The sequence below is a fragment of the Mucor mucedo genome (assembly GCF_025094135.1).
Source record: "Mucor mucedo strain NRRL 3635 chromosome Unknown EV154scaffold_21, whole genome shotgun sequence".
In the NCBI taxonomy this organism is placed as follows: domain Eukaryota; kingdom Fungi; phylum Mucoromycota; class Mucoromycetes; order Mucorales; family Mucoraceae; genus Mucor; species Mucor mucedo.
Window position 1 is genome coordinate 332,789 of NW_026252305.1, and position 13,389 is coordinate 346,177.

A 13,389-nucleotide genomic window follows, 5' to 3' on the forward strand; every position below is an offset into this window, starting at 1 on the left:
CATATTATATACTTTTTTTATTTTATTTTGTATGACCATCGGCCATCTTTACCTTTAAATCAAGTTTGATAGGAGTATATTATTTATGTCTAACATAAATTAGGTGTCTTACACGTCTTTTGAACTCTTTAATTTCACATCAAAAGGCAACAACATGTTTCTCCGCATGAAAGTTAGCTCGTTTCTTTAAAAAAAAGTTCATAATAGACAATAGTGAGACAGAAAATAAAATTCTTTCCCTGACAGCTTACATAGTGCGACTGCTCACATTGAGCGTATACCTAAATATGCATTGATTGGATGAAGCAAAGTAGGTTCTGATAAATGATTTATTTAGACTATGAGTTGCATAAATTGTATCTAAACGCGTTTTTTTCATGTTAACCTTATCATTTAAAAGGAATTGAACCTGAAAAAGTAATCCAATGTTTTAGCAGTTCAAGACAGTTATACTTTGGAAGCATTATAATCAGACTATATTACGCGTGTCTGCCACAGTTGCAGTCGATTTTGCATTATCACACTTTAGTATTCAAATGTCCTGTGTTGAACCCCCCCCCCCCTTTTTTTTGGTAGCTCACTGATTAAATATTGATCCTCAATAAACAGGGTTTTAAGACAGAATTGAGTTTGTTAAAGACAGGTACATAGATATCGTCCTCAGAGTCTTTGAAGACCTTACCTGCAAAATGTTGCAAAATTCAACCAAGCGACAGACAGAATAATGTATGTACCTTCTTCATCTTTTCCAGGGCTTATAGCTTTTTTAAGGTAGAGTAACAAAAAAAGAAGTATAGGCTTAATTTTGCTCAATTTGAGATAAAAAGTAGATGTAATTACGTCAGAATGACTACCAGTAGTTGTGTAAGATTGGTTGGAGATAGAAATATGAGCTTTCAGTATTAGATACATGGCATGTTTCTTTCTAAAACTATATCACGTGTATTCTTCTTTTAGATCATGTGATAAGCGCAGACTTTTTTTTTATTTTCGTTTATATGGGGATAAACATTACGGGAAATCATTTTTTTTTTTTTTTTACTGTGAGGCCTGGATTGTTTTTTTTTTATTTGTCTGGATTTTAAAAGTACGAAAATTGTGTCCCGTAAAGAAAAAAAAAGAAGTTTTTTTTTTTGTTTTTTTTTTGTTTGTACATGTAAATACAGTAAAACAACTCAACATGGTTTTAATGGTTAGGTCTTTTAGAAGTACCCTTAACTTAATACAATGGTTTTCTTTTTCTATTATAATTCTACTGTCTATGTTTGCTATATATTGCGTGGAATCTAAAACACCTCATTCAAAAGACCTCACACTCTACCAAAAACAGCATTTATTATTGGATTCCAATGGGAAAGACGGCAAGGAAACCTCACCTTCCTCTGGAAGCGACTTATTACCCACCAATTTGGTGCTTGTCTCCACCATGGATGGTTCTATTCGTGGCATTGACAGATTCGAAGGAAGAGTGCATTGGACCCTGAAAGGTGGACCTGGAAGTTCGCTCATTAAATCAAATTCTCATTTCGAAACCCACAAATTATACAAACAAGGCCCAACAAGCTTTAATTCCAAGAATAACCACAGAGAGGAAGACGACAATGACAAGTTATTTGTAGATACAGTGCGTAATATGGATACTGATGACGATAATGAGTCTCTTGACGACGAATTCGACGATTTCAACCTTGAACAACAATCTTGGGAGGATTCAGAAGACGGCGACAATGACGAGGGAGACATTTACTACATTATCGAACCCCAAGATGGTGGAAGTCTTTATATTTATGGAGATGGTCGACCATTAGAAGTAAGCAATATATATATATTTCATATGAAAAGAAAAAAAAAATTGAATGTGATTATTCCAGTTACTAAGCAACACTTTTTAGAAATTGCCTTTTTCTGTGAAAGAAATCGTAAATAACTCACCTTTCCGTACACCCGATGGAACAACTTATATTGGAAGAAAAAGCACTCTCATGATTGAAATTGACCCGAGAACGGGAAAGATTTTACAACAAATCGATTTAAATAAGGCAGATAATCAGTATCGTATGGCCACTCAATATCCACCAAGAACGATTTTCCTTGGCAGAAATGGTACTGTGTGATTCATCTCCACAAATGATGATTTTTTTTTTTGCCCTGCTAACAAATCCCCCCACCCCTTATTAGAATACAAGGTTGCTATTTACGACAACCATAAAAAGTGGTGGAATGTCACCTACAGTGAATACATTCCCAACAAATTCGACTGGGATGTACCCACCAACACTATTCCTTCAGACATTTACATTGCCCCTGACGCTGATTTAGCCATTACCGGCATCAATGTCCGCAATGGTAAGCTTATTTGGTCTAGAGACTTGCCCCATCCAGTAGTAAGCGTGTTTGATGTTTACCGCCGAGAAGATTATACTATTGCATTATCCAAACAAATACCACCTCAGTCTTTAGCAAAAGGTGCCGTGGGCGACTTACTCAGCTTAATGACCCGCAAAAATGGTATCACGAGCGCTTATGTAGGTGTACACGAAGGTAGTCTTTACGCTCTCTCAACCAAGAATTACCCGCTTGTTCAAATATCCCCTTGGGCACCAATGTATACCGGAAGAAAACCTGGAGACACCAATCAACTGATTGGCGGTAGTGATGATGGTCGCTCAAACAATGCAAATGATGCTAATGGAACTGGGTTTGAATGGTCGCAGAAGCCTCATGAAATGTGTTGCCATGGTTGTGAGTACCATATTGACTGTATCATTGGTCAACATGTGGTAGATGATATCACGGATGAAGACCATATTTATCGCTCTAAGGTATCTTGGCCAACAAGCTCTACTGCTTCTTTACCTTCCTCTTTACCTTCAACACTTCCTTCTTCTTTACCTGTCTATCACCATTTGGAACACATGGAAGACTACAAAGAACCAAAGACTGGTTTCTTTAATGAAGGATTTGGACAATTTTGGAAAAGCTATATCCTCGTATCGTCTGTCATTGTCTATGTCTATCGTGATCGTATTGTTGCCTTTTACGAAGTGAAAGTCTTGCCTCGATGGAAGCAAATGTTGAAGAAACATGCAAAAGCAAAAAAGACAAGAGCAAGAATTGCTGCTGCTGCCAAGGCTGAAAGAGAAAAGATCAAGAGAGAAAGAGCTGATTCTCTTACATCGATTGGTAGCTTTGATGCTGACCGATATATCAAGGAGAAAATCGATGAGCAAATTTACGAGAAGGAACAAGAAAGGAAAAGAATACGAGAAGAAGAAGAAGCTCTGGAAAAGAAGAAGAAGGAGGCGGAAGAAGCCAAAGCAAAAATTGAAGAAGCCATTGCAAAGAAAGAACAAGAAGAAAAGGCCTCCAAGCAAGTGCTTGTTGTCAAGAAATCGTCCACTGGTTTGGATCTTGAAAGCTTTAAACAGTCCAAGTCTCGTGTTTTGGAAATATCAGACCATGTTCTAGGTTATGGTAGTCATGGTACCGTTGTATATAAAGGAAGCTTCGATGGTAGAGAAGTCGCAGTCAAGAGATTGTTGCTTGATTTCTATGATGTCGCTTTAAAGGAAGTGAAGCTTTTACAGGAAAGTGATGACCACCCTAACGTTGTTCGCTATTTTTACAAAGAAGAGTCTGACCGGTTCTTGTATATCGCTCTTGAACTTTGCTATGGATCCTTGAATGATTATATGGAGAGATCATTCCCTATACCCGAGATGCAACTTTGCGACAGCATGGATCCAGCTAATATCTTATCTCAATTTACCTCTGGTCTTCAGTACCTTCACTCTCTCAAAATCGTTCATCGAGATATTAAGCCACATAATATCTTGATGGCTCCAAGTAAACATCGTTACATCAAGGATGCTCCCGTCATGCGTATTTTGATTTCCGATTTCGGTCTTTGTAAAAAATTAGATGGCGAACAGAGTAGTTTCAATTACACTGCTGCTTCACCTGCAGGAACTTCGGGTTGGAGAGCACCGGAATTATTAGCAGGTGCGTTGGCGGCAACTTCTTCGGACACTAGCTTTAGTAGCACAAGAGAATCCTCTTCTGATCCTAGCAATATGATTGGTCGTGTCAAGGCTACTCGCGCTATCGATATATTTTCAGCAGGCTGTGTTTTCTACTATGTCCTCAGTGGTGGCGATCATCCTTTTGGTAACCGATTTGGACGTGAAAATAATATTTTGACTGGCGACTATAATCTGGATAAATTAGACTCGATGGGTGAAGATGGGGTTGAAGCTAAGGATCTTGTGGAAAGAATGATTTCTTCTGAGCCTAAATTAAGGTAAATATTGGCTCATTTTAATAATTTTTACCTGTACTTATGACTAACCTTGATGTAATAGACCTACACCGGATGTTATTTTATCGCATCCATTTTTCTGGACAACATCCAAGAGACTTGCATTTTTACAAGATGCTTCTGATAGATTTGAGATTGAAGAACGCGATCCACCCTCATTATTATTACAAGAGCTTGAAGCCAATGCAGCGACAATTATCGGTACTGATTGGTATAAACGGATCGATCGTGTAGTTGCCAATGATCTTGGAAAGTATCGCAAATACGATGGTAAACGAGTGCGTGACTTATTAAGAGCATTAAGAAATAAGGTAAAAATATAATTTTCTTTTTTTAATTCTTTATGGTTATGAAACTAACATTTATATAGAAACATCATTGGCAAGATTTACCTGAGCCTGTCAAGTTGGTGTACGGTGAACCACCGAACCAATTTTTGTATTATTTCACCGCTAGATTCCCCCATTTACTGTTACATACGTATCATGTTGTAGCAAACCAACCTAAACTAAGAAAAGAAGGTTCACTAGGACAGTATTTTTAACAGACAAAAAACCCCCCACTCCATTCACAATATGCATAACAAATCCCCCACCTTTTTTCTCATTTCTTTTTTTTATCTAACAATAAATATTCTACATCTATATTTCTTTTAATTGATTACAGCGTTGCAGTGAATTTTAACAACATCACCCAAACTCTCCATATCATCCAAACACTTCTCGACTAATTCAATGGTGTTTTTATCCTCGACTTCGACTGAACTTAAAGGAATATAAGTGGCCTCGATCTCTTGAACTTCGTATTTATGATCCATTAAAGCCTTTGAGACTGTATTTAAATCTGAGAATTCACAAATCACTTCAACCAAATTTTCCTCTGGGTCCTCTTCAATATCTTCAGCACCACAATCAATAGCAATATCCATGATTTCTTCCATTGAATGACCAGATTCACCTGGGGTGAATACAACCTTGCCCTTTTTCTCAAATAAGTAATTGACAGATGTAACAGAACCTCCTACACGATTTAAGACTTCTTTAACTTCCTTGACTGTACGTGATTTTTTATCCGTCAAAGCTTCACTGAAAATAGAAAAAAAAAAGTATTAAAGCCGATGCATATTTCACCATACATATTCTTCAACTTACACAATCAATGCGATGCCTCCAGGACCAACACATTCATATAAGACACTTTCAAGGTCATCCTTATTTCTATCACCACCCTTCTTTAATGCATTTTCTATACTTTCTCTTGCCATACTGGCTGCTTTTGCTCTGTTCAAAATGGCTTGTAACTTATTATTGTTCAAGGGATCAATTCCACCAGCTATCATAATAATAATAAAATAAAATAAATTGTTAAATTATGCTTTTTATTCTATCTTTGTTTTTACCTCTTGCTGCAGAAACAATTTCTAGTGATAATTTTGAGAACAAGATACTTTTCTTGGCATCTTTGGCTCCTTTGGTGTGCTTGACCTTACTCCATTTGTTGTGACCCTAATCGATTTGTATAAATATTTTTTTTTTTGACAAGGTTGTCATTATGCTTGCACTTACAGCAAATCTTTGTTGCTGTAAACAAATAGGAATGGGCTTCCAAAGAGTTTGTGTCTTTGCAAAAGAAGTAGCCTGAGTCAGGTTAAGGGTTGAAATTCGGCGCAACATTGTTTTTTTTATCTGAAATGTCAACAACAACAAAAAAAAAGAAGCCCTGTTTTTTTTTTCTTAACCCCACACAAAAGCGGATGTTCAAGTGAAGAGAGAAAAAAATCTCAGGCTGATTTTGGAGCCTAATGTGTGAGAAGAGCGATTGAGTATTAGCTCACATGCATATTTAAAATTTGATAGAGATCCGAATCTACTTATATGTGTTGAAATATTTTCTCAAGTAAATAAAGATGACACTGTATGTAGTTGTCTTGCCGATATATACTATTATCTACTTCTGTCCATGGGCAAAAGAGTTCTTCATTCTGTGTCAACATAGTCAAATTCGACACTTAAATCTTCATTAAATCCACCATCGTACTTTAACTATTTTTCAAGTATCTATTCTTAATTGATACACATTGGTGGTGACCCTGCGACTCTCTATTTATTCTAGCTTTACGTCTTTAGTATAATAATTTTATCAATAAAAATTAATTAATAAAGCTGGTTATGATAATTATCTTTTTTCACAAAAAAAAAACTCTGTATTTGTCATCTGTTAAGCATTTGTTATAAGTAATTGAAGACAAAAGAATGGATTTGGATGCCTGTTTTAAACGAGGGGGGAGGAATGATGACCGAATTACAATAATTCCATTTTCCCTGTTAGTAGTTTTATAAGTACAAAGAAAGAAAGAAGAAAATAAGGGATGCACCAGAGTGCGCTTAATCGTAGTGTAGGATCTAATACCTTAGCTGACATAAAGTCTATCGCTTTACGTTATATGAGAAGTAATTCTATACACAAATGATAAATCTGACTGTATACATTCTAGCTTAATTATAACCACCAACACCATAATAAAAAAAGAAGTATTTAAACATGCTTGATGCCTGTCTTTGTATCATCAGCTTGTCTGGGGCATATTCTTGCTTTGCGCAGAACGTCACATAAACAAGCACAAATATTTTTCTTTTCTTTTTTTCTTTTTTTCTATTCTTCATAAACACACAAAAATAGAAATGGAGGAACCACAGAAAATGACTATCGATAACTTGATTATGGAGCGTAATATTGAAAGCTTCATGACTCTAAGAACAAAGCCCAGCAAGCGAAGAAAGCATAAAACCAGTAATACAGCTTATGTACCTGAAGTGATCTCTAACATTGGGCTCTCTCAAGCTCTCACAAAGTATACAATTTACATCGATGAACGTGTTTCCCACCTTGACAAACTTGTTGCAATAGCACAAGGCATGGGTAGTACCGTTGTCCCTTCAAGTGACACTAGCAACATTGTCATTCTCGAACCTAGAAATGCTGATCGATACAAGATGTCAGTACGTTATCAAAAGAAGGGTTTGAAATGTGCCCCACCCGCTTGGTTATTTACCTGCTATGAACAAAATCAACATATTCCCATCTCTCATTTCCCTTTTGATGTGAAACAGGATCAGCCGACCCTTACTCCTATACCTATCACCGACAACGACGAAGATAATCCATTTGGCTTAGATCCTGTGGATTATGATGAACTAGAAGAGAATATGCCGGGAAAACAAACGACTATAGATCGTTACTTGGCAGAAACACATCCGCAGCATCAAGAGCAGGATCATTATCAAGAAGAAGAAGAAGAAGACGACGTGCAGGAGGATGAACAAGAGGAGATGGAACAAGAGGTTTATTATAATCGTAGACATGAAACGCCTGAAGAGAGTCAAGAACGGAAGAGAGCTGCCAGCGAAAGAATGAGGAATTTATTACAGGATGCAGAAAACATGATTAGAAATAAAAATAATATCGCTAGAAGAACCAAAAGAGTAGAGAGAAAAGTGGTGCCGCCTGTCGAAGATTGGCAAGAAATGAAGGTCTGGTACGGTGAACAGCCTATAACAAACAATATGAATAAAAGCAGGAAATAAAATATAGATTTTTAATTTGTGATCTGCCTTTGTGTGCTTAGAGAGTAACAAACGTTATCAAGTCTTTTGTCTAAAACATGAAAAGTATGATGTAACACAATTAAGCTTTATTTATTGAGGGTGACATACTCGATCAGGTTTGGTATCACAGTGTTTACTGACAAAATTTTATTGAAAAAGAAAATATAATTAACAACTATAATCCCAACCCTCTTCTTCTTGGTGTACGCATATCTCTGGCACCAGGAGTAGCAATACGACCAGCTCTAGCCGTGTTTTGTCTACTTTGACGTTCTTTTGCTTCTACTTGTTCCTCCCGTTCACGAGCTAGAGAGCGAAATTAAAAATATTAGTGAATGATATATGATAAACAGAGCAATCCGTATATTACCTAATTTCATTTCCATCTCCATATTCAAGCGAGATTCAGTGGCAATGTTAGCCATACGCTTTTCCTTATGTCCATAATTTCTATCACGATCACGAATGGAAAAGAACATGGGGCCCAATTCGGCCAACCAGAAAGGATCGACTGAAGTAACGCACTGCATATATTCTTTAGATGTCAAGACAAGTTCATGGTATACGACATAATCAGGTGTAAAACCTGCACCGAATAAGGCACTGGTAGGATGAAGATGCACCTTCATACCACTTCTACAATTCACGTACTCTCCAATACCCTTCAATCTGGCGGCTTGATGGAAATAGGCGGAACAAATACATTTACGAACAACATCCCAATCAGTTCCACAAGAGATATAGGGCATCTTGATGGTCTTCATGATATCCATTAATTGAGATCGTACTTCTCTGGCTTTACGCATGGCCTTGGGATGAACGAAATGTTTGGTACACCAATCATCACGATAACTGGTTAAAATAAAATTAGCAATCGATCATTATTAAATTTGTTTATGTGACTTACTGGTTGATCTTCCATTGAGTGTAGACATGAAGTAACGTTAAATGATCACTTTCAGGTACAAAAAACTTTTCTCTAGCAGCATCGGATTCTTCCATACGTTCTTTGGGTCTATAAAACACTGAAGGCACAGATAACATAGAGACAATTGTCTACATAAAAAAAAAAATATGTTTAAAATCATAGCTTGACTTGACAATGTATTACTTACCAAAACTTCAGCAGTACAATCTTGTTCATGAGCAGCAATCAACATTTTCGCTAATGAAGGATCCAAGGGGAACTCATTCATTTTTTGTCCAGCGTCTGTTAATTCACCCGTATTATCAAAAGCGTTAATGATCCAAAGTTGATACATAGAATTCAAGATATTTTCTTGTGGAGGAGGATCCATAAAATCAAATTCTAGCAAATTTTTCACACCCAAAGACTTTAATTGTAACACGACAGCCGCAAGATTCGTACGTTGAATTTCAGGAATCGTATTAACAAACATTTCATTTCGGAAAGCATCCTCGGTATATAAACGATAGGCAACACTATCAATATAGGGTTAATGTCACGATCTATGTCTCATACAAAACAGTTAAATTAAAAACTTACCCAGGTCCTGTACGACCAGCACGACCACTACGTTGATTACCGTTGGCTTGACTGATAGGAGTCACTTGCAATGCATCCATACCAATACGAGGATTATACACTTTGAGCTTACAATATCCAGTATCAACAACATAGATGATACCATCTACAGTCAGTGAAGTTTCAGCAATGTTGGTAGCTACAATTACTTTTCGAGCATTATTCTCAGACCTTTGGAAAATTTTCGCTTGAAGATCAGCAGGTAATTGTGAATAAATAGGTAAAATTGCCATCGGCGGTGGGTTATCTAGTTGTTCCAAACGTTCTAATTAAATAAATAAAAAAAGGGGGGTTAGCCATAAAATCTATGAATGCTTACAGGAAATAATCTTACCTGCTAGTGCGGAACAAGTTGCTTCAATATCCTCTTGACCAGTCATGAAAATTAAAATATCACCAGCCGGTTGAGATAAATGAATAGCCAACGTTTGTTTGACGGCGCTATCGACATAATCTTCACAAGAGGTTTTACTGAACATGACATCTACTGGGAAAGTACGACCAGGGATAAAGAAACATGGTGCGTTACCAAAAAACTGGGAGAAACGATCGGCATTCATAGTGGCGGACGTCACAATCAATTTCAAATCTCTTCTACGAGCAAGTAATTTCTTCAAAAGACCCATCAAAACATCTGTATTCAGGGCACGCTCATGCGCTTCATCCATAATAATAGCACTATATTGCTCAAGGTCGGGAGCACTCATTGATTCACGCAACAAAATACCATCTGTCATGTAACGAATGACGGTATTTTCAGAGGTTTGATCTTCAAAACGAATAGTATAACCAACAGTATCACCCAACTCACAGTTCATTTCTTCAGCAACACGCTTGGCAACAGACATGGCAGCCACACGACGAGGTTGGGTACAACTCACTTTACCGTACTTGGTATAACCATCTTCATGAAGGTATTGGGTTAATTGAGTAGTCTTACCAGAACCGGTTTCACCCACAATAATCACGACTTGATTATCACGCACGACTTTTAATAATTCTTCACGGACAGCAAATACTGGTAAGAATTCACGTTGTTCTCTCATTGTTCTTGAACGAGCAAAATCACTAGCTGCTTCCGTACTCTTCAAATGAGAAGCGAATTTAGAGTCGCCCTTACCATCATCAGCCGCTGATTCTTCTTCCTTTTTGCCCTTGACACCCATGACATTACCCAAGGTTGTACCGGCAAGATCAAATTTACTGGCCTTGGCACGTTCGGCTTGCTCTCTCTTTTCTCTGACAAGTCTACTACCTTTACGAGAAATAATGGCCATATCGGAGGTAGGATCTCTAACATGTTGTACAGCCTCCAATTGTTTTGTAAACACCATACGGCCATCCAAAAATGGAGGTTTAATATCATGAACTAATAAATGAACACGGTTCTACATGAAGATATGTTAGTAAATTTAGTTTACCAAAAATTAAGATCAAGCTTATTTTATTCATTTTCTTTTGTACCTCGTTTTCTTCGTCAAAATCGGTATCCACCTCAATTCGTTGAGCTACACCAGAACTCAACATACGACTTGCTTCCCACATGTCTGTATCTCTGTTGTATTGTGCTTGACGTGCTGATAATTTCTTTAATTGCTTTTGTGCTAATTCTTCTTCCTTGTGTCTATCGTGATCTTCATATTCCGTAAAAGCATTATGCGTTTCATCCACAATCTAAAAAAAAAAAAAAAAAAAAAAAAGGCATCTTTAGTATGACATTGGTTACATTAGATACATGAATACATACACCATTGTCTTCCATTTGATACCATTCACGATCTAACTGAGCTTGCTCCTCTTCCCATCTCTGTCTATCGATATCGTCGCCTGCAAATTCTTCGGGGTATTCTAAAGCAACTTCGTCGTATGCAGTTGAACGTACTGCGGGTGTCATATAATCCCAGGTTCTTTTGGCGGCAGCTGTAGCTGCACCTGTGGATTGTCTGATACCACTGTCATGTCTACCCGGCGTCATGTTACCTGAGGACATGCGAGGAGTAAAGGATCCTTCGTTACTTGGAGTCATACTGGTCCATTGACTACGTTTGATCAAACCACCGCGTCTACCTGGTGTTTCTGATCCTTCTCTAGATGATGGGGTTCTCGAACTATCACGGTCATTTCTTCTATCATCTCTTCGGTCGTCTCTTCTATCATCCCTGCGATATCTGTCGTCTCTACCTCTTCTATCATCATCCCTTCTGTCGTTGTGACGACTATCTCTGTCATAATGAGTTGTTCCTCTATTTCTGTCCTTTCTCTTCATGTCTTCCATTCTCCTTAAAGCTGAATCCGAAATGCCTCCGCCATGGGAAGGTGTTTCCATTCTTTGTGAACGATAGTTGGGGCGATGTCTTTCGATTCTGTCGGCATTCGTTTCCTCTTCTTTCTCCTGATCGTCGTCCCAATTCATTCTAACCTTTTTCTCGACGGGTTGTTGTTCTTGTTGCTCTTTTGCGGCTTCACGTTTTTTACGAGCTAATTCATCCAGACCGAGCAATGATTTATTTGGTAAGGCAGGTACTTTGAAAATCGGACGATCCTGATCCGCAGCGGCTGATTTATTCTTTGTCAAAAGTCCACCTGGTAATTGATTACTCAAAACTAACACTTCATTGTGGTTTGCCTCTGGAATGGGATCAGCCGATTGTTTGGGTGCATATTTGGCTCGTTGTTTTTCATTTTTAATTTTAGTGAATGTGTCGGCCAAGAATTCGCGACTGAATCGACCAAATGTGCCACATACTAAATACCTAATTTTAATTTACTCGAGGTATAAAACGAATATAAAACAACACTCTCTTTATTACCTTTACTGAATTTTTCGAAATCTTTGTTGGTTTCTGCAAATTGAATGACTTTTTTAGCAATTAAATCATTAGGGTTTGTTAAATTCAAAGCTCTTGAAATATCGACTGCAATGTCGTGAACAAAGTTCTCGTCAGACATTCTAAACGTTTGAAGGTGTGTTTTTTTTTAAAAAAAACCACTTTTTTTTTATTTTTGTCCTAAATGTGAAAGTCACAACTTGACTCGGATTAGAGCAAAAGGGGAAAATGCATTAATTAGGACAATTATAAAAGCAATATTTCTTTTGTTTGTACTAATGATATGGTTTGCCTCTTACTAGGCTATCATATTCGCTTGTGTTCCTTGCAATATGCCAAAAACGGGTTGTATGATTTTGTTCAGGAGGGCAAAATTGATGCCATCCTGCAAAAAAAAACCCAGCTTTGAATTGACCTTTTTTTTTTTTTTTACCAAGTAGTCCTACAATAGAACTAACTGTAATGTCTGTGTCTCTTTCAACAGATTTTGCAGGGACTGAAAACCGATGTATGTTCTTTCGAGGTACCATGTTTCTTGTAGGGCATGGGCGAAAGCTCGCCAGACCACATTTCTGACTTGCACTCCCTTTCCTCATGGGTTTGGACAACTATCTTCACTAATAAGGCATTCAACACTGCGTTTGTGACTAGTAGGACTGGCTGAGTGGGTTCGTCCATTTTCCAAAGGGAATTTATATACTGAAGGATTTTGGTATGCTTTAATTGAAAATATAAATTTGCTGCTCAATCATTTGACTATTGTTACTTATCTTCTCTTATGAACATATATGAGCTTTTGGCACGCCCTTAGAATGTTGAAGGCTTCGATGCAGCTGTCAAGATATCTCAGCCTATAGCAGTGTGTATCTGTCGGGTTTAATCATTTCTCTCTTTAAAGAAAGGTTTGTACTTTTTTCTCATCTTGTCGATCAGTTATTAGTTTACTCAAAGCTCAAAGGCAGATAGCGCATGGCCAGCACCGAAATTCAACTTAAATTTAAATCAATATCTGTGGAAATTTCAAACAAACCGCTGGGGATGCTCTTAGCAGAAGTTTGGGAAATGGTCAAGAGAAGGTTCCTCCCGTAATAA

The 13,389-nt window shown here is 37.4% G+C and overlaps 4 protein-coding genes across 4 annotated transcripts; 2 read left to right on the top strand and 2 right to left on the bottom strand.

The window, feature by feature from the left end:
* Window positions 1-1,426: 1,426 nt before the first annotated feature.
* On the top strand, window positions 1,427-4,862 carry EV154DRAFT_478975 (uncharacterized protein; the record flags this gene model as incomplete). The annotated part of the gene is made up of 5 exons (XM_051598225.1): window positions 1,427-1,810; window positions 1,893-2,103; window positions 2,179-4,300; window positions 4,362-4,629; window positions 4,689-4,862. The coding sequence occupies 5 exons, from the start codon at window positions 1,427-1,429 to the stop codon at window positions 4,860-4,862; spliced, it is 3,159 nt and encodes a 1,052-aa protein (XP_051460344.1).
* A 62-nt stretch (window positions 4,863-4,924) lies between these two features.
* EV154DRAFT_500457 (transcriptional regulator TACO1-like protein) lies at window positions 4,925-6,177 on the bottom strand. The gene is made up of 4 exons (XM_051600589.1): window positions 5,884-6,177; window positions 5,718-5,823; window positions 5,470-5,650; window positions 4,925-5,403 (listed from the first exon to the last, which is right to left on the bottom strand). Exons 1-4 carry the CDS (start codon window positions 5,989-5,991, stop codon window positions 4,971-4,973), a joined length of 828 nt encoding a protein of 275 aa, XP_051460345.1. The 5' UTR covers window positions 5,992-6,177; the 3' UTR covers window positions 4,925-4,970.
* Window positions 6,178-6,819: 642 nt separating this feature from the next.
* Window positions 6,820-8,186, top strand: EV154DRAFT_126192 (uncharacterized protein). The gene has a single exon (XM_051593984.1). It carries the CDS (start codon window positions 7,000-7,002, stop codon window positions 7,900-7,902), a length of 903 nt encoding a protein of 300 aa, XP_051460346.1. The 5' UTR covers window positions 6,820-6,999; the 3' UTR covers window positions 7,903-8,186.
* Window positions 8,001-12,445, bottom strand: EV154DRAFT_126171 (P-loop containing nucleoside triphosphate hydrolase protein). Its single transcript, XM_051593983.1, has 9 exons — window positions 12,280-12,445; window positions 11,217-12,214; window positions 10,934-11,143; window positions 9,804-10,857; window positions 9,431-9,734; window positions 9,039-9,366; window positions 8,831-8,979; window positions 8,294-8,775; window positions 8,001-8,229 (listed from the first exon to the last, which is right to left on the bottom strand). Exons 1-9 carry the CDS (start codon window positions 12,416-12,418, stop codon window positions 8,099-8,101), a joined length of 3,795 nt encoding a protein of 1,264 aa, XP_051460347.1. The 5' UTR covers window positions 12,419-12,445; the 3' UTR covers window positions 8,001-8,098.
* Window positions 12,446-13,389: the final 944 nt, after the last annotated feature.

What these genes read in the sequence shown, in the direction of transcription:
- EV154DRAFT_500457 (XM_051600589.1), bottom strand. Translation starts at nt 5,991, where the DNA reads ATGTTGCGCCGAATTTCAACCCTTAACCTGACTCAGGCTACTTCTTTT. An exon ending in TACAGCAACAAAGATTTGCT is followed by an intron (nt 5,824 to 5,883) that starts GTAAGTGCAAGC and finishes CAAATCGATTAG; the next exon opens with GGTCACAACAAATGGAGTAA. An exon ending in GGAGGCATCGCATTGATTGT is followed by an intron (nt 5,404 to 5,469) that starts GTAAGTTGAAGA and finishes TTCTATTTTCAG; the next exon opens with TGAAGCTTTGACGGATAAAA.
- EV154DRAFT_126192 (XM_051593984.1), top strand. Translation starts at nt 7,000, where the DNA reads ATGGAGGAACCACAGAAAATGACTATCGATAACTTGATTATGGAGCGT.
- EV154DRAFT_126171 (XM_051593983.1), bottom strand. Translation starts at nt 12,418, where the DNA reads ATGTCTGACGAGAACTTTGTTCACGACATTGCAGTCGATATTTCAAGA. An exon ending in TTTCGAAAAATTCAGTAAAG is followed by an intron (nt 12,215 to 12,279) that starts GTAATAAAGAGA and finishes TTAGGTATTTAG; the next exon opens with TATGTGGCACATTTGGTCGA. An exon ending in GCTGGTCGTACAGGACCTGG is followed by an intron (nt 9,367 to 9,430) that starts GTAAGTTTTTAA and finishes CTATATTGATAG; the next exon opens with TGTTGCCTATCGTTTATATA.